The 18,933-nt window shown below is 43.7% G+C and overlaps 2 protein-coding genes across 5 annotated transcripts in view; one reads left to right on the top strand and one right to left on the bottom strand.

Moving 5' to 3' along the window:
- The window catches only part of NPHS2 (NPHS2 stomatin family member, podocin), a 29,324-nt gene that overhangs the window by 6,522 nt on the left and 3,869 nt on the right, over window positions 1-18,933 (bottom strand). For 2 of the 4 annotated variants that reach the window (XM_047705602.1, XM_047705599.1), the window contains exons 2-5: window positions 13,051-13,699; window positions 8,536-8,639; window positions 4,246-4,318; window positions 2,787-2,869 (exon numbers count right to left, since the gene is read on the bottom strand). In XM_047705602.1, coding sequence (XP_047561558.1) covers window positions 2,787-2,869; window positions 4,246-4,318; window positions 8,536-8,639; window positions 13,051-13,318 — 528 coding nt within the window. In that variant the 5' untranslated portion in view covers window positions 13,319-13,699. Of the gene's footprint in view, window positions 1-2,786; window positions 2,870-4,245; window positions 4,319-8,535; window positions 8,640-13,050; window positions 13,700-18,476; window positions 18,638-18,933 lie in introns of all 4 variants that reach the window. The other 2 variants (XM_047705600.1, XM_047705601.1) reach the window with 2 other exon arrangements.
- TDRD5 (tudor domain containing 5) overlaps window positions 18,069-18,933 on the top strand; it is a 91,587-nt gene continuing 90,722 nt past the window's right edge. The window contains exon 1 of the mRNA XM_047705598.1: window positions 18,069-18,225. The gene's annotated coding sequence lies outside the window, so the exon portion shown is untranslated. The remainder of the gene's footprint in view (window positions 18,226-18,933) is intronic.

The following is an 18,933-nucleotide window of genomic DNA, read 5'->3' as shown; positions in this document are numbered from 1 at the left end:
CTCCATACTATTTTCCAGAGTGGCTGCACCTGCTTGCATTCCCACCAACAGTGTAGGAGGGTTCCCCTTTCTCTGCATCCTCACCAACATTTGTCATTTCTTGACTTGTTCATTTTAGCCATTCTGACTGGTGTGAGGTGGTATCTCACTGTGGTTTTGATTTGGATTTCCCTGATGCTGAGTGATGTGGAGCACTTTTTCATGTGTCTGTTAGCCATTTGGATGTCTTCTTTGCACAATGTCTGTTCATGTCTTCTGTCCATTTCTTGATTGGATTATTTGTTCTTTGGGTGTTGAGTTTGATAAGTTCTTTATAGATTTTGGATACTAGATCTTTATCTGATATGTCGTTTGCAAATATCTTCTCCCATTCTGTTGGTTGTCTTTTGGTTTTGTTAACTGTTTCCTTTGCTGTGCAAAAGCTTTTGATCTTGATGAAGTCCCAATCGTTCTTTTTTTGTTTTTTGTTTGTTTTTTAAAGACTCCATTCATTTATTTGACAGACAGATCACAAGTAGGCAGAGAGGCAGGCAGGAAGAGAGAGGAGGAAGCAGGCTCTCTGCAGAGCAGAGAGCCCAATGCGGGGCTTGATCCCAGGACCCTGGGATCATGACCTGAGCCGAAGGCAGAGACTTTCACCCACTGAGCCACCCAGGCGCCCCCCAATCGTTCATTTTTGCCCTTGCTTCCCTTGCCTTTGGCGATGTTCCTAGGAAGAAGTTGCTGTGGCTGAGGCCGAAGAGGTTGCTGCCTGTGTTCTCCTTAAGAGTTTTGAAAGATTCCTATCTCACATTAGGTCTTTCACCTATTTTGAGTCTATTTTTGTGTGTGGTGTAAGGAATGGTCCAATTTCATTCTTCTGTACGTGTTTGTCCAATTTTCCCAGCACCATTTGTTGAAGAGACTGTCTTTTTTCCATCATTCTTTCTTGCTTTGTTGAAGATGAGTTGATCGTAGAGTTGAGGGTCCATTTCTGGGCTCTCTATTCTGTTCCATTGATCTGTGTGTCTGTTTTTGTGCCAGTACCATACCGTCTTGATGATGACAGCTTTGTAATAGAGCTTGAAGTCCAGATTTGTGATGCCACCAGCCTTTCTTTTCTTTTTCTTTTTTTCAAGATTTTATTTATTTATTTGACAGAGAGAGAGAGAGAGAGAGAGCGATAGAAGGAAAACAAGCATGGGGAGTGGGAGAGGGAGGAGGAGGCTTCCCGCTGAGCAGGGAACTGGGTGCGGGGCTTGATCCCAGGACTCTGGGATCATAACCTGAGCCCAAAGGCAGAAGCTAAACGACTGAGCTGCCCAAGCACCCCTGCTTTTGTTTTTCAATACTCTCCTGGCTATTCAGGGTCTTTTCTGGTTCCATATAAATTTTAGGATTATTTGTTCCAGCTCTGCGAAAAAAGCTGATGGTACTTTGATATGGATTGCATTAAATCTGGAGATTGCTCTAGGTAGCATAGATATTTTCACAATATTTGTTCTTCCAACCCATGAGCATGGAACATTTTTCCATTTCTTTTGTCTTCCTCAATATCTTTTGTGTGTATTCTATAGTATTCTGAATACAGATTCTTTGCCTCTTTGGTTAGATTTATTCCTAGGTATCTTATGGTTTTGAGTACAATTGAAAATGGAATCGACTCCTTAATTTCTCTTTCTTTTGTCTTATTGTTAATGTATAGAAATGCAACTGATTTCTGTGCATTGATTTTGTATCCTGACACTTTACTGAATTCCTGTATGAGTTCTAGCAGTTTTGGGGTGGAGTCTTTTGGGTTTTCCACATAATGTAAATATCAGGAATAATCTTTCCTAGATGAAAGCATTCAGTTAATTGTGTTAACCTGATGCCAAAAAAAAAAAAAAATGTGCTAAAAGGAAAGCACATTCTAGGAAACAAGTGCTCTGATATGTTGTTTGCTGAGTATATATTAGGCAGCAGACGGGTGCTACACACCCAGAGCCCAAAAAGCTGCTCCTTCTCAGTATTTCCATTTTTAGACACTTATAACAAGGACATAGTTTAAGGATGTAACTGCAAGGATGTCATTCATAGTGTTGTTTATTATAATGAAAGATTAAAAATTAAAAATAAATTAATATTCGCAATAGGGAATTGTGAATTGTGGTACATCCATACAATGAAATGCTATGTGCTCATTTAAAACAAAGGGCGCCTGGGTAGCTCAGTGGGAAGAGCATGAGACTCTTGATCTTGAGGTTGTGAGTTCAAGCCTCACGTTGGGTCTAGATATTACTTAAAAATAAAATCTTGAAGAAAATAAGACAAAGGGATAGAAACATAGCTTGAAAACATGATCCAACAGAGTGTTGAGTGGAAAAGGCATGTTATAAAATAGTATATGTATACCTGTCTGTAAATACAGCCACATAGAAAAATTTGAAAGGATACACTCTGATAAAAGGGGAATTTAGCTTAGCCAAGCTGACCCATAAAATTAACCATCACAAGGTCCTTTGCCCATTTTTAAGTGAGTTGTTTGCTTTCTTGTTGATTTGTAAGATTTCTTTATATATTCTGGGTATTAAACCTTATCAGAAGCATTATTTGCAAATATTTTCTTCCACCCCCATAGGCTACCTGTTCATTCATTTGATCGTGTCCTTTGATACACAGGAGTTTTTAATTTTGATATAGCCCGTATCTCCACTTTTCTACTTTTGAGCTTAAATAGTCATTTTGCCTTGGACCAGAATTGGTAGCTGAGCCATATGAAATGTAGAGAGAAAGCAAAATCCAATCCAATCCAAAAATTGACTTACCTCATGAAAGGGTATCTCCAAAGTTTGGAGACGAAGGTCAACCTTGTGATAGGTATCCAGGCAGGGCAAAAAGAAGAAAAGGCCTAGAAGAGGGTGGTAGGGAGATTGACAGGTGAATGGTTAGTATGGAGATTGTTTGGGCTTTACCTCTTTGAGGTCAGGTTGCATATTGCATTGCTTTCCTTAGTCTCCAACTACAGACTGATTGGGTAATCCCTCTCTATCCCTATAGTGAGTTTGTGGTTGCTAAAGTTACCACATAATTTTTTGTTCAATCTAGGACACTTTTGAGGGTAAAAGGAGAGCATTGTTACAACTTACTCTAGGATAACAGATATAAACAGGGATTAACCCCAGCAAAATGGGCTGTATGGTCTCCTTGGTCATGGTGCTGACCCCTCCAGATCTTGAGTAACATGTCTGTCTTCTTCACTAGATTTAACTCTCTAACAAGAGTGTCTTATGAACATCTATTAGTCTTAGTGCCTTTAAGGGGCTCTGTAAAATTATTTTTGAATCCATCCATGTACCATTATGAACTTTAGAGCCAGCAAACTCTGGAGCCCAGGACCTCTCAGAGGAGCAGACTAGCTACTAGCCCTTTCTAGTTGCAGTAAAGAAGGACGCTGAAAACTAGAACCAGAACAAATGCTCCCTATCCTAGACCACAGGCTCTGGTTCTACTTTTGTGTGGATCCATCTGCTTGTTCTGAATTGTCAAACTCGGATTTGTGTCTTCTAGTCTAGTCTAGTCTCTATTCTCTACTTGTTTCTATAGAGCTGGCTTGGCTCTTGGATGCTTTCTAATATATGCACCTGGGACTTCACTCCTTCCCATGCCTTTCTGGCTGGCGGGGATCTGCAAACCCCAACTACTAGACTTTGTGGACTAACTATACTTCTGTCTGTGCTTGGATCTCTGGACATCAACTCTGCTAGACTTTAAGGTCCTAGAGATCAGAAACCATGTCTCATGTATCCGTCTTTGCCTCCCGGGCAGTTAGACATCGTCTAAACCACAGGAAGTGCTCAGTCTATGTTTTCTAAATTCCACGAACTAAAGGCCAATTTGTCACTCAGATGCTGGACTTTGCCTATCTCTGGTTTGTTCTGACCGCCACCGCCCCCACCAAAACAGATTCTGAACTTGCTCACAGCACTCTAACCAAAACATGTTCTGCTCAAACCAGTGCCCAGCCATGGGTCTTAGGCCTACTTGCTACTCCAGTCAGCCCGGCCCCGGCACTTGACTCTCTATGCCCATCCTCTCTCTTGGCCATTGTGACGGGATAGTAATGCTCTCTGAAGACTCTTTCATAACCTGTGTTACAAGTAACAGATTAGTCAATGCAGATATCACGAACCAGGTGACTTTATATAATCTGAGGTCCATATTACAAATATGCATGGACTGAAGAAATTGGCAAGTCTATGGCAGGGGTAGAAGAGTGTTTCATACCAGGGCCTTTGGCTCTTCCAGGAAGCAGGTGTCCCAGTCGGAATATTAATACTCTCTCATACTCCTGTGCAACCTAAAGGGAAAAATAATCTTTCGAAACACTCCAAGAAAGAAAAAGTCTTCAAAAGGCCTTGGCACATGAGAATGATCCTAGGTATCAGAAAACTAGTTTTGAGAACTAAGAAAAAATTTCTATTAACATTTACATTTCTAGAATGTACACTTAGTAAAGGTAGAACTTCAGAAACCTTTGCAAGTATATTGGCCTTGTTAATTTTTGAGCCCATGAACAGAATTTTGATTAAAGAGTCATGATGATCTAAAAAATAATGCTTCTATGATGTCCAACATACAGAAATCAAGAAAATCACAGTGTGTTTAATCTTGTAGTTTGCTGTAACTTCTCCATTATTAGCTTTTATAATGATCCCACATTTGCTATTTAATGGAAAGAGGGAATATATTTTAATACCTCTTGTGATAATTGTTTCAAACTGCAATTTCTTCTGAAGTTGATTCACAATGATTCAACTAGATCTCAATTTGCCAATTGCCATTGGTGATCGTGTCTAGAAAAATGAAGTGTGCCCTGAAAATGTGTAGCATTTTTATTTTTATTTTTTTTAAAGATTTTATTTATTTATTTGACAGACAGAGATCACAAGTTGGCAGAGAGGCAGGCAGAGAGAGAGAGGAGGAAGCAGGCTCCCCGCTGAGCAGAGAGCCCGATGCAGGGCTTGATCCCAGGACCCTGAGATCATGACCTGAGCTGAAGGCAGAGGATTTAACTCACTGAGCAATCCAGGCGCCCCAAAGCATTTTTAAATGACACAAAGGAAGATTCTCTTTGTGTAGAAATATCTGTATGTTAGAAGAGAAACAGGGAAGTTAACACACACTACTTCAAAAATAAACTTCAGTTTTTCTGGCCCAGTATCAAAATCTGGGTTCTACTGCTTGCTTATCATTAGTTTATTTGGTCTGTTGATTTGTATATGTGCCCCACCTGTGAACTCTTGTTGAATGAACAAATGAATTATTTGTGACTGTAGACATGCTTTCCTTCTTCATCCTTCCTCCACTTTGGAAAGCTCCACTGAATAATAATTAGTCAAATATGAAAATGCAGTAAAGAGACAAAAAGTAACACATTTTGAAGTGTGATTCCTAAGGGAAGAGCTCCGCCCCCCCCACCACCCTGCAACTAAAGTCCCTTGGGACATGGCTTGTTGATCTTTCTGAGGTTTACAAGTCCTGTACCTGAATCCTGCCTTTCTTGTTGAAACAATGAGAAGGAATGCCTACCTAGATTTGTTTCCTAGAGCAGGCCCCGGGCACCTCCGATTTCCTGGTTCCCTGGCATTACTTGTTTCTTTTCTGCCTTTACTGGAAGAAACAAATTCTTCCTAGAGATGCAGAGGAGACTTACTCCTTTGAGACCTTGCTCAAATGTTACACATCATTCTGCTTTTGTATCCTCTACCCTTAGGTTTACCATTTTTTCCTCTCTAAAGGTTTATTTAATTATTTTAGAGAGGGAGAGCGTGTGCACATGTGCATGCACAGGCAGGGGCCAAGGGAGAGGGAGAGAGAATCCTTAAGCAGGCTCCCTGCTGAGCACAGAGCCCAATCTGGGCTTGATCCCAGGACCCTGAGATCGTGACCTGAGCCAAAATCAAGGGTCGCGTGCTTAACCCACTGAGTCACCTCAGGCACCCAAGACAAAATGGAATTGAAAACAAACACACAAAAATGTGCTGGTGATAAAGAGGGACACTGTATAACAATAAAAGGGCCAGTGTGTTGGGAAAGTATAACAATGATAAACATATATGTACCTAAAAATAGAGATCTAAATATAAGAATCAAAAATCAAAAGAACTAAAGGGAGAAATAGACAATTCAAGCAACAATAATAATTGGAAAATTTAATATTCCACTTTCAATCATGGAGAGAACAACTAGGCAGAGAAGATAAACAAGGAAGTAAGACTTGAATAACACTATACACAAACGAGACCTAACAGATATCTACACACAACACCCAACAACAGCAAAATACACTTTCTTCTCAAGAACACATGAAACATTGGGGTGCCTCTGTGTTTGGTCGATTAAGCATCTACCTTCAACTCAGGTCATGATACCAGAGTACCAGGATTGAGCCCTATATTGGGCTCTCCACTCAGTGGGGAGTCTGCTTCTCCCTCTGACTCTCCCCCCTCTGGTGCCCTCTCTCTCACACTCTCACTCTCTCAAATATATAAGTAAAAATCTTCAAAAAAAGGTGAAAAAAAGAACACATGAAACATCTATAGGATAGATCAAATGTTAGCCATAAAACAAACCTCAATAAATTTAAAGCTATTGAAATTACACAAAGTATGTTATCTGATTACAATGGAATGAAATTGGAAATCATTAACAAGGAAATTTGGGGAATTCATAAATATATAAAAACTGAATGACACACTCTAAAATAACAAATGGATCGGGGTACCTGGGTGGCTCAGTGGGTTAAAGCCTTTGCCTTCAGCTCAGGTCATGATCCCAGGGTCCTGGGATCAAGCCCCACATCGGGCTCTCTGCTCAGCAGGGAGCCTGCTTCCTCCTCTCTCTTTCTCTGCCTGCCTCTTTGCCTACTTGTGATCTCTGTCAAATAAATAAATAAAATCTTTAAAAAAATAAAATAACCAATGGATCAAAAAGAAATCAAAAGAGAAATTAGAAAATATTTTGAGTTGAATGAAAACAAAAACTTAGATACCAAAACATGAGATATGCAACTAAAGCAGTGCTTAAGAGGAAAATTTATAGCATAGATGCCTATGATAAAAGATAAAAAATATCTCAAAATAAAATCCCAGTTGTCTACCGTAAGACGCTGGAAACAGAAGAGCAAACTAACTCTAAAGCAAACAGAAAGAAAAAATTAATGAAGATTAGAGTGGAAATAAATAAAATAGAAAATAGAAAAACAATAGAAAAATCAACCAGAAGTTGGTTCTTTGAAAAGATCAACAAAATTGACAAATATTTAGCTAACTGGACCAGGGAGAAAAAAAGAAGACTCAGTTTCCAAAAACAGGAATGAAAAAAGGAATTATAGGAACATCACTACTGTCCTTACAGGGGGAAAATTTTTAAAAAGATGATAAAAGAAAATACTATGAACAGCTATATGCCTCAAATTAGATATAACTTAGGTGAAATGGACAAATCCCAGTATAGATGCAAGTACTAAACTGACCTGAGAAAAAAACAAACTGAAAAGACCCAGAAGTAAAAGACTGATTAGCAGTTTCGAAATTTCCCACAGAGAAAAGTCCAAGACCAGATGGTTTCACTGGTGAATCGTGCCAAACATTTAACAAGCAAGTAATACCAGTTCTTCACAAATTCAGAAAGAGAAGAGCAGAGAAATCCACCCAACTGCTTCTCTGAGGCCAGTATTTCCCTGATGCCAAAACAAGAGATCGACATCACAAGGAAACTACAGACCAATATGTCTTATGAATATAGATGTAAAACCCTCCACAAACTACCAGCTGCCTGAATCTGGGAACATAAAAAGAGGATTAGGCACCATAACCAAGTGGGATTTATAACTAGGAACACACAGTTGGTTTAACATCCAAAATTCAATGAATGTGATACACCATCTCAATAGAATAAAGGGCAAATAGCATGTGATTATCTCAATGGATGCAGAAAAGGCACTGGACAAAATCCAACACCCTTTGTGAAGAAGGACGGCTGGAGGGTGGGATGGGTGCTGGGGGCAGAGGAAGAAGAGGAGGGCGGGGAGAGGGAGAGGGGTGTGCCTGAGAAGTGCCATCAGCAACGGTCCCAGCAGCACCTGTAGTCTTCCAGTCAAGGACTTGATCTTCCCCGGGAGCTCCAGCCAATGACAGCAATGGCAGGGGTACTAGGGCCTGGCCATTTCTGCCCATCATGGAACTCCTCTTTGAAGCGGACTTTGCTCTGGAGTTCCCCCTCAGCTGGCCAACACTACACTCCAGTCTGAGGCTCTTTCTGTCCCATCCTTCCTTCACTTCTCATAGCACAGGTGTCAGAGCTGCATTCTTGTCTGACAGCTCTCTCTGCCTACCCTTACTCTCTCTTCCTTAATCTTTCACAGACAATGCCTCCCAATGACTCCCAGAGGAGTGGGGGTGAGGCCATTCCATGCAGAGCAGACAGCACATACCAAGTCACAGAGAGAGGACTGGAGCTGGGGTCAGTGAGAGGCACCAAGAAACTCCTTTCTGGGGTCTCACGGAATCTTACCTTTATGCAGAACCAGATCGAAAAAGGGAAGGTCACGATGATGAAGAGCAGGGATGTGAGGACAAGGAGCCATTCACAGACCCCTAAACCTGAAGACTTGGTACCTAAAACAAAACAAAACAAAATAAAAACAAAACAAAGGAAAAGAATAATTATACTGGAGGGGCACCTGGGTGGCTCAGTGGGTTAAAGCCTCTGCCTTCAGCTCAGGTCATGATCTCAGGGTCCTGGGATGGAGCCCCGCATCGGGCTCTCTGCTCAGCAGGGGTCCTGCTTCCTCCTCTCTCTCTGCCTGCCTCTCTGACTACTTGTGATCTCTCTGTCTCTGTCAAATAAATAAATAAAATCTTTAAAAAAAAAAAGAATAATTATACTGGAATGTTACCATATTCACTGACCAGTACTTGTTCATCCAGTTCTTGGTAGGAGGGTCAGAGCAGTGTGTAGACTTTGCTAGAAATTTAGAGGGAGCTGGATATCAATGGCCAGTTCGCATGATGGGACATTGTCTGGGCAGGGCTCTGTGGGGCTGTGGAAGGTGGAACAGACTTCTGGAAAGGCTGTAGTGGGGTACCTGGAAAAAGCACAGAATCTCGGCAGAAGGTCTGGATCGAGTTCTGGCTCCACCATTTTCTGTCCAGTGACCTTAAGCAAGGCACATGACCTCTTCAAACCTGTTTAGTTGGGGTGCCTGGGTGGCTCAGTTGGTTAAACGTCTGCCTTTGGCTCAGGTCATGATCCCTGGGTCCTGGGATCAAGCTCTACATCAGACCTCCCGCTGCGGGGGGCGGAGTCTGCATATCCGTCTCCCTCTGCCCCGATTGTGTGCTCTCTCTCTCTCTCACTCACTTTGTCTCTCAAAGAAGTAAATAAAATCTTAAACCAAAAAACCCCCGCAAAACCTGTTTCCCCATCTATATGGTGGAGATGTTAACTAGCTCATAATAACTATCTCATAACTCTCTCATGAGATAGTTTTTATAGCATTGATATAAATAGGAAATTTCATATTTACATAAAAATCACTGAAGTGTGCTTATTAGGTATCAAGTATTGATTCTTATGTGATTCAAACCACATGAGTGCAGAGACTCATCTTCTCAGAAATGACTTCCCCATCTACTACCTGCCCCAAATGTCTCAAATTCCTCCATTAGAGTCTCTTCTTTGGATTAGGGTGTGGACCTCCAGACAGTCTTTGAAAAAATCATCCCTATGGGGTAATATCAGCCTTGTAGCATCTAGAAATAAAAGTAATGAGGAACTGGACTGCAGAACTCCAGATTGCTTGAGTAATAAAGGAAAATGTTTCAGGAAACTAATCTCAAGAACACAAGCCTCCTGGGTTATTTATGTTGTATCCCCAAGGGCCTAGAATAGTGCCTGACCCAATATAGGTGCTCGATAAATATTTGTTGACTTGTAAGGATGAAGGAGAAGTGGATAGAGAAAATTATTTAAATGTACTAGTTATGGAAACCTCAAGAATTTTAATCTCCAGGTCCTGGGAAGCTGGCCAAAGGGATGCTGTTTGTGAGCTTAAAAACATCACGGATGACCAGAAGTTGACTAAAGATTAGGAAGGTGAAAAGCCTATTTTCAAGGGATGGGGGAAAAAAAGGAGGAAAACTAGTTGGTAGCCTTGAATATTTGATTTTTGTGACTGGAAAATAATTGGCAAAGTCATCACCAAATCAATCACTTGCTACACAAGCATCAGCCCAAAATTAGCATCAGCACTAAATGCTGCAGTATGGTAGTTTCTGAAGTGTGTCTCATGAAACACTAACTGCTCCACAAAACAAAACAAGAGTTCCCAGGACAAACAAGTTTAGGAAATCCTGTGTTCCCTGTCCTACTCCTAGAGCTCCCCTGTTCACATGCATATTAAGGTAGGAGAATCCCTACAGTAAACAAGCATTCTTAGCTTTGTTTAACCTAGGATTTCCCAAACATTTGACCAGGCAGTGTTTTCTCCAAGGAAATTAATGTCCCATAAAATTTATTTCTCACACAATCTATTTTGGGAAATGCTGCTTTATCAACATCGTGTTGGTTTTTTACAATATTCTTCCTTAAGGACAATAAGGGTGGTATTGCCATGTTTAATTAGTTTATAAACATATTTCAATTGCCAGTGGTGACCCTGGCAAGTAAAAAGAAATAAATTACACCTACGGACAAAATAGCATTTTATAAGGGAAGAAAGTCCTCAAAATGCCTTCACATAGGAGTTAGAGATGTGAACAACAACAACAAAAAAATGATACTTAATACCCCAAATCTAACTAATAGCTTTACTCACAGAGTATTGTTCTCTTGGAATGAGTTCCTTGAATAGTCAGCTTGTTTGGTTTAAGTGAATAGTGAAATACTAAATGTTAAGGCAGAGAGAGTCTTAGATAGGCCATAGTCTAAGAAGCTCCAACATTTTGGTAAGGTGAAGCTCTTTTCATCTCTCTCTAATCTTTTTTTTTTTTTTTTTTTTAAGATTTTATTTATTTGACAGAGATCACAAGTAGGCAGAAAGGCAGGCAGGGAGAGAGGCGGAAGCAGGCTCCCTGCTGAGCAGAGAGCCTGATTCGGGACTCCATCCCAGGATCCTGGGATCATGACCTGAGCTGAAGGCAGAGGCTTCACCCACTGAGCCACCCAGGCGCCCCCATCTCTCCCAAGTCTTAAGGAGCCTGGCTGGGGGAGCATGGTGCTAGGTGAGCAGGAGGAGGGGCTGTTGCTCCTCTCCCTCCCAGGACCCCTGGAAGTCTCAGAAACTTCCCAGACAAGGGCTCAGCAAGGCCACCTCATCCTCGATGGGACTTCTCGTCTATTGCTTAGGGTCTTGGGCTCCAGTCACTTTATAGCTGGAGAGACTGAGGAAGGTCCGCAAATTCCTTGCCTGAGGCCACACAGCTGGTGGCAGTGCTAGGACCCTGAGGAGGAAGCAGGGGCAGCACCATGTAAGGAGGGGCGGGCTCTGGAACTCCCCCCATCCCCTGCTTCCAGCTGTAGGTCTTTGGCAAGGCATTTAATTTCCCCGCAAGTTTCCCTATCAGCGATGTGGGAACAATAATAATACTCAGTAAAACACCGAGTGTGTGCCTGGCAGATATTAAAGGGGGCCTCTGTTCCTTGCTTACCCCAACCGATGTGGTCTGAAGCACAATACCTACAAGACCTCTCACCTCAGCAATACTGCAGCATTGAACCTAACAAACCTTTAAAGACCCGAAGTTTCCGACGGATGAAAGGGCATCCGTTGGGCCAAACAGCATTAAAATGATCCATATAAATTGCACCAACTGCACGAATCTTTGTCAAATCACACCTTTCAATGCACCCACATATACTACATTGCTGGTAACCAGGAAATGATGTTAAAATTTCATAGCCCGCAGAAAGCAAAATAACACACGCTTCCTTACCGACTTTCTGTTAGACCTCTGCCATTCTACACTAAAGGTGTAAGGCATTTTTTCCTTCCATTTACTCTAAAAAGGATTGGAAACAGATAAATTTGTACCTAAGAGTTGCTCCACCCACAGAAGCCAAAAAGACATCTTTTCCCAGGGATTCCTTCCTTTGGTCTAACCTTCCTCTATTTTAGCTTGCAAGGATTCTGTTCAAATTGGGTCTGTTCTTTGCTCCCAGCTCTGTGCAAAGTGCTTTGAGCGCCACATCTCCTTTTATCCTCACACCTGCCCTCCCAGGTAGGTGCAGTTGTTTTCCCTCTGGCACAGCTGGTGAGGGCCGCACCTTTGATCCCATGGCTACTAGCTGAGGTTTAAATTCAGGTCTAGCTCTTCTCCACTTGGCTCTGCTGCCAAATGATCACCCCGAAGAAAGGTTAAAATACTTTTAGGTAAGGGGCGCCTGGGTGGCTCAGTGGGTTAAAGCCTCTGCCTTCGGCTCAGGTCATGATCCCAGGATGGGATCGAGCTCCGCATGGCATCGGGCTCTCTGCTCAGCGGGGAGCCTGCTTCCCTTCCTCTCTCTGCCTGCCTCTCTGCCTACCTGTGATCTCTGTCTGTCAAACAAATAAATAAAATCTAAAAAAAAAAAAAACAAAACTTTTAGGTAAGACTGAGGGGTGGGGATGAGGGGAAAAGAATAAGCTGGTCAGTCGCCCAGAACCACCAGTTCTTGAATGTCTGCACTTAAATTAGGTGCCCATATACTCTTCCTTGGCCACAACAACTCCTGCAAGATTCCTTTGCCAAAAGTGCTCCTTGGTCCTCAACCTGGACCACTCTCCCTCCCACCTGTCATCCAAGGCTAGCCTCTGAGACCAACAGTATTTAGTTGATGTCATCTGTATTTCTTCTGATGTATTTGGGTCCCCATCACTGGGAAGGAGGATGGCGGGTCCTAACTCGGGCCTTTCATTTTCTGGGAATCAGAGCAGGTCCAGCAGGCTGCTCTGGCCTCGGGGGCTCTCAGCGCCGTGACTCGTTCTCCTCGACCTGCCGTCCCTTGGGTACCACGCGGAAAGGCCACCCCATCTCCCGCATCTCCGACCTGCTATACCTTCCTCGGGCCGCTCGCTCTCCAGCAGCGCCACCACCTCGGTGCCCTCCTCACCGGAGCCCCGGACCTCATCCACGTCCACCACGGTGGCTGCGGGCGCGGGGGACTCCCCCCGGCTCCCCGCCTGCTCGCGCCCTGCGTCCCGGCGCCCACGGCCTCCACCGCCCCTCTCGGCCCTCGCCCTCTTGTTCTCCTTGTGGGGGGACCTGCCGCCTCTCCCGTGGGCCTCTCTGGAGGAGCTCCGAGCCCTCCTCTCCATCGCTGGGAGCCAGCCCGGGAGCGCTGTCGGGGCGGAGTGACCCTCAGGCACGACCTGGGAAGGTAATGACCGCGGGCGGGGCGCGGGGCGGGGCGCGGGGCGGGGGGGGGGGGGGCTCTGCTCGCGGGGAGGCGGGACGCCGAGTCCTACCAGTCCCCGCGTCTCGGGGGATCTCCCGCGACGCGTTTGCGTGAAGGCCGTGTCCCGCTTCGTGGTGTTTGAACGCGGGTTTCTACAGACGGCAATCTGAGCGGTGCAGCAGGTTCAGTGGTCTGAGCCACCCCCGAGGCCCGCAAACCGCCGAAGGGGCGGGGGGCTCCGCGCGGGGTTCGTGAACACTGGAAGGACTAGGGGATGTGGTCCTCGTGCAGCGCCGGGCAGCTGGAGGGGAGAGAATAGGTCGGCGAATTAGGTCTTTAAGGAAACGTTAGAAACTTCTCCCCAAGCGCGCCCTTGCCCTTCTGGAGGCTTCCCGAGGATGCCTTTCCCATTCCGCCTCATTGATTTTATATCCTGGCCCTGCGTTCTGCCGCTGCTTTACCAGTGCTGTCGTTTGGGCGGACTACTTCTGGGACCATTTACATTTCAAATGTTGTTGGGGTGGGGGGAAACTCTTCTAGGCCCCTTTCCTCTCTTTCACATGCACACACTCTCTTATTTGCATTTATATTTATTTTTATTAGCTTACGATTGTGCTTACTAATGTTTAAGCCTGTTGCTGATGTAATGCTTCTTGAAGAATCGTAGAAGGGAAGGGATCTGCTTTAACTTTTGTTTTTAGGAAGGGGATGCTTTTGCTTTTGGCTACTCCTTGTTCGCCTGCCTGCTTGGTGAAGGCCTGGCTTGGACTTTGTCAAGGTTCGTTGGCCACTGTCCATCCAGCAGCGAACGGTGGGGGGGGGGGGGGGGGGGAGCTGCCCCACTGGCTTCTGAGGAGCTTGAAACATGAAATACATTTATTTACCCTTTACCCTCTGTTAACCACTTGTTTCTCACTGAATGGGTAACCCTTCAAATTCAAGATTTATGAGTCTATTCCAAGCTCAGATCAGGATGGCAGAAATAAGGTTCATTTATTTGTATTTTTCAATATTTACTGAGTTCACACAGGTGTTCCTCTCAAAACCTTATTAAAGAAAGAGGACCGAAGTAACTTACGTGAATCTGGAAAAACCATTCCACTACTTTCTTCCATATATTCCAAGTTAGGCCACTGGGAATGAAATACTTTTAAGATTGGTAATAAAGTAATTTAAATAGATTTGTTTTTACTCCCCAAACCCGATTATTGTGTGCGTGATGTAGGGGAGGCAAATGTTTCCTTCGAGTGCCTGTCTCAATTAATAGTTCCTGCCTAGAGCAGGACATTGAGAAAAATTCAGAAGCTGCGTTTGGCCCACAGAGGGAAAAGTATTGCGATTACTTAATATTCACTCAAATGAGCTGTTGCAATTAAACACAGTTTATCATCCTGTAAAGATTTCCCTGTTCAGAGAAGCATGAAACGGATTGTAGCATTTATTATTTTTTTCTCAGCCTTTGATTCACTTACGAATTAATTTGATCCAGGGTTCTAGCTATACATTCCTAAAATAAACTTGCACCTCAATTTTTACTCCAAGAATTGCAATGCCAGATGATAATCTCAAAACTGTACTGTGTCTGCCAATAAGATAGAGGGATTTCTTGCAGGAGAAAAACTGATGAGAAAAAAGTCTAACTTGGCATTGGAGTGCATATTGGGTGCTTCTTCTCAATCTCCTTTGCTGTGGGACCATGGATAAGTTACGTAATCTGTACTTCATTTTCTATATCCACGTATAACAGTAATGCAAGCACCTGCTTATAACACAAAGCTGTCGGGGTTATGGATGGCAATGATGATATCTGAAAAAAAGTGTGACATTCCATGGAAAAGAGGTCAATCTGGCATCTCTGAAAGGTGGAGGGGTTGGGGAATGCTGAGGTAGCAGAATGAGTCCCTAGCTGGCTGTACTTACAATGATGTTGCTGTTTTCTTTTTAGATTCCTTTTTAATTGAAAGTATTATCAGCCCTTTGTTGAAAGTATATGTACACATTTTTGTACTCTTAATACTTTCCTCCTTGTTTGGATTTGTTATGAGACTGGCATCTGTGAGGGGGTTACTAGGAAGGGAAGACCAATTACAGTTGTTGACTTTTGAGTTTGTTTCCAAGACAAAAAGGCCATGGATGGTTTCAACGCTTTCTAAATTATAATTATTTCTGTTCAGTGTTTTGAAATTTTATATCCATATGGGTAAAAGGAAGGAGTATTGACATGAATTATTTGACGGAAAATCTGGAATTCACTGTCACTAGATAAAATTGCAAATCTTACCATTTTACAGCTGGAAGAAACTACAGGGACCTAATTTGACTTTCTCAACTTGTAGATGGCAGAGAGGCCAAGGAAGATGGCACAGAAGAGTGGTGCTGACGGGAGCTGGCCATGGGCTTTGGGGATGGCAATGGCCAGGATGCGGGAGCTATTTCTCAGGTAGAGAATCAAGAGAATTTGGTGACCAGGTGGGTTAATGAGAGAGGTGGTGAGGAGATTGAAGGCATGAGAAACGTGGCTATTTTGACCTTTATGGGACAAGTAGTTGGTCATAACTGTAGGTATCTCTGCCAGACCCACTTCCCTTTATTATACTGATTTTGCACATGTGTGTTCTCACCTTCTTCTCCTGGAGGGAGAAGCTGCTATTGTCAGCTTGTTAGCCACAGTGGTGAGATAAGACTGACTTGACTTTTCTCTCATTAATTCACTTCACAGAAACTTAGTGAGCACCTACTGTGTATGTAGCCCTGCTCACCTCTGAGGATGTAAAGGTAAGATAAGGTGCCTGCCCTTGAGGAATTTATAGTGTGACAGGGAGATACAAATGTGTAGTCAGGTGTGACAAAGTGAAACTCTCAGTTTCAATGACCAAAAATGTCTCCAGACATTGCCAAGTATCCAATAGGGACAAAATTGCTTCTGGTAGAGTACTTCTGATCTATATGGTACCAGGAGGACACAGAGGAGGGGGTAATTCTGTTTGGGTGGAGTCAGAAGGGACCCAGTTTGAGCCATATCCAGAGATGGGCATGTGATCCTCCGGTGGGTTTCAAGAACTGAACTTTCCCCTGGAGAAGGCAGTACAGAAGGTAGAACTTCATATATGTCCGGTTGTTGATGAATTGGCAAAGGAGGAGACCAGAGACATAGGCGGCCCAAGAAATGAAAAGCCTTTAACACCATATGAGAGAATTTGGATTTTATCTTATAGCAAAAGAAGCTATAAAAGCTTTATAAGCAAAGTGTAATAAGGTCAGATTGGCAATTTTGAAAAGTGAGTTTGTAGACAAGATTGAAGGTGAATTGAAATGGGCAGAGGATGGAGGTAAAGAGACCCAATAATCCAGGTGAGAGGGGGATATGAGTTATGTTTTGATGAAAATGCGATGACTCTTAATATTGTCTGGTCAAAGTGATTGGGTGAGTGGGGCTGATGTCCAACTGAGGGGACACAAGGGGATCCATTTCAGGACTCTGAGATCATAACCTGAGCCAAAGTCAGGAGTCAGATGGTCAACCAACTGAACCACCCAGGTGTCCCAAGTGCACTTTATTTTTTAAAAAAGGTTTATTGATTTTAGAGAGTGGAGGGGAAGGGGCAGAAGGGGAGGGAAAGAGAGTCTCAAACAGACTCCCTTCAGAGCACAGAGCTGGATGCAGGGTTCAATCTCAAAACGGTGAGATCATGACCTGAGTAGAAACCAAGAGTTCATTGTCTAATCAACTGAACCACCCAGGTGCCCTAAAGTACACTTTATTTAATATTTAAAATTATTTATTTATTTGAAAGAGAGAGAGAGAGAGCCCAAGAGCAAGGTGAGGGGTTAGAGGGAGAAGCAGACACCCCACTGAGCAGGGAGTTGGACATGGAGCTCAATCCTGGGACTCTGGGACCATGACCTGAGCTGAAGGCAGATAGATGCCCAACTGACTGAGCCATCCGGAAGCACCCTGCCCCCAAGTACACATTAAATGAGAAAAAAGAAGCACGAGCTTGCTTCCACAAATATAAATTGTTTGAAATAGTCACATAAAATTTCTAATCAAAACTTTTAGCTTTTAAAACTTTTGTTACCATTGGTGAGAAATGTGTTCGTGCAATTTTTAAAAAAAGATTTATTTGAGGGTGTGGAAAGAGCGAGCTTATGCTCCCCATGCGTGGGGGAGGAGCAGAAGGAGAGAATCTTTTGGCGGGCTCCCTGCTGAGCTCGGAGTTTGAGGTGGTAGCCTTCATCCCTTGATCCATGAACTCAAGACCTGAGCCAAAACCAGGAGTCTGCCGCTTGACCAACAGAGCCACCCAGGCATCCCGTGTTCACACAATTTTAAGTTTTTATTTATTTTCCAACCTTGAAGAGTAATTGACAAATATTATATATATTTAAGGTGGACAATGCGATAATTCAAAATACATTGTGAAATGCTTAAAAAGTTTTTAAAGCTATTTTTGCAAACACTTGAAAATTTATTCAAGTTAAAGAATCATGTATTTTTTCTTTAATCAACAAATGTAATTCTGCCATTCCTCGTGACGATGCAAATGGATTTCAAATCCAGTCAGACTTTGTCGTAAGGGATATACCAAAAATGAAACTCTGAGGAGCCTCTGAGGAACGGAAAGCGCAACTAGAGTGGAAGCTGCCGGAAGTGCGGGGCGAAGGGGGCGGGCCCAGCGGGAGCCACGCCCCCCGCTCGGGCCTTCTTTCCCGCCGTGCAGGCTGTTTTGCGTCCCTGTCGGGGGGCGGCGGGGAGGCTTCGTCCGCAGCCGCAAAGGCGGCCCTGAAGCAGTAGGTCGTTCTGCGCCCAGCTTCTCGAGCCTAGCAGTGAGTGTTGAATGGCCCTTACGTTAATATCTGGGGGCCCTGCTTGGTTGCCTCAGAAAAGTTTGGGTGGAGGCTACTTTGGGGTGGCGGGCTCCGGGCACCTGCTCTTCCCCTAGCCCTGCAGCTGCCCCGGTGGGTGGGAAAATCAGTATTAGGCTTCACATCTGTCATGGGTCCATGGTACGTGAGGTGGGAAACTGCTCTACAGTGGCGGTTCTCGCTTAAGCATGCATGAGAATCATCAGAATCACCTGGAGGTCTTTTTAACACGTTGCTGGAACTCTCCACCCCTGCCCCGCGACCCTTTCTGATTCAGCAGGATCTCTGGGCTGGGGCCCGAGAATCGGCACAGCTCACCAGTTTTCAGGTTCTGCTGCTGCTGCTCTGGAATCACACCTCGAGAACCACTGTCCTAGAGGTTAAACAAAGCAGCCCCTTTTTCACTCCCTTACCCTGGTTTATTTTTCTCAAGAGCGATGATCATTACTTAATGTTACATATTTGTCTGCTTTTGCTTGTCTTTGGTAAGATTCAGGAGAACGGGCACTTTGTTTTGCTGTTTTAGTCCCATCTTCTAGAATAGTGCCTGGAACATAGTAGGAGCTGAAAAGATAACATGATTTTTTGGAAGGCAGCAGCCAAAGCTGAAACCGTGAGAGTGAAAAAGGTTACTTAGGAAGAGGGTGAACAGTAAAAAGGAAAAGGGCC

The sequence above is a fragment of the Lutra lutra genome, chromosome 15, assembly GCF_902655055.1.
Source record: "Lutra lutra chromosome 15, mLutLut1.2, whole genome shotgun sequence".
In the NCBI taxonomy this organism is placed as follows: Eukaryota; Metazoa; Chordata; class Mammalia; order Carnivora; family Mustelidae; genus Lutra; species Lutra lutra.
The sequence above is the reverse complement of the archived record's forward strand: the minus strand, read 5'-3'. Positions and strand labels throughout refer to the sequence as shown.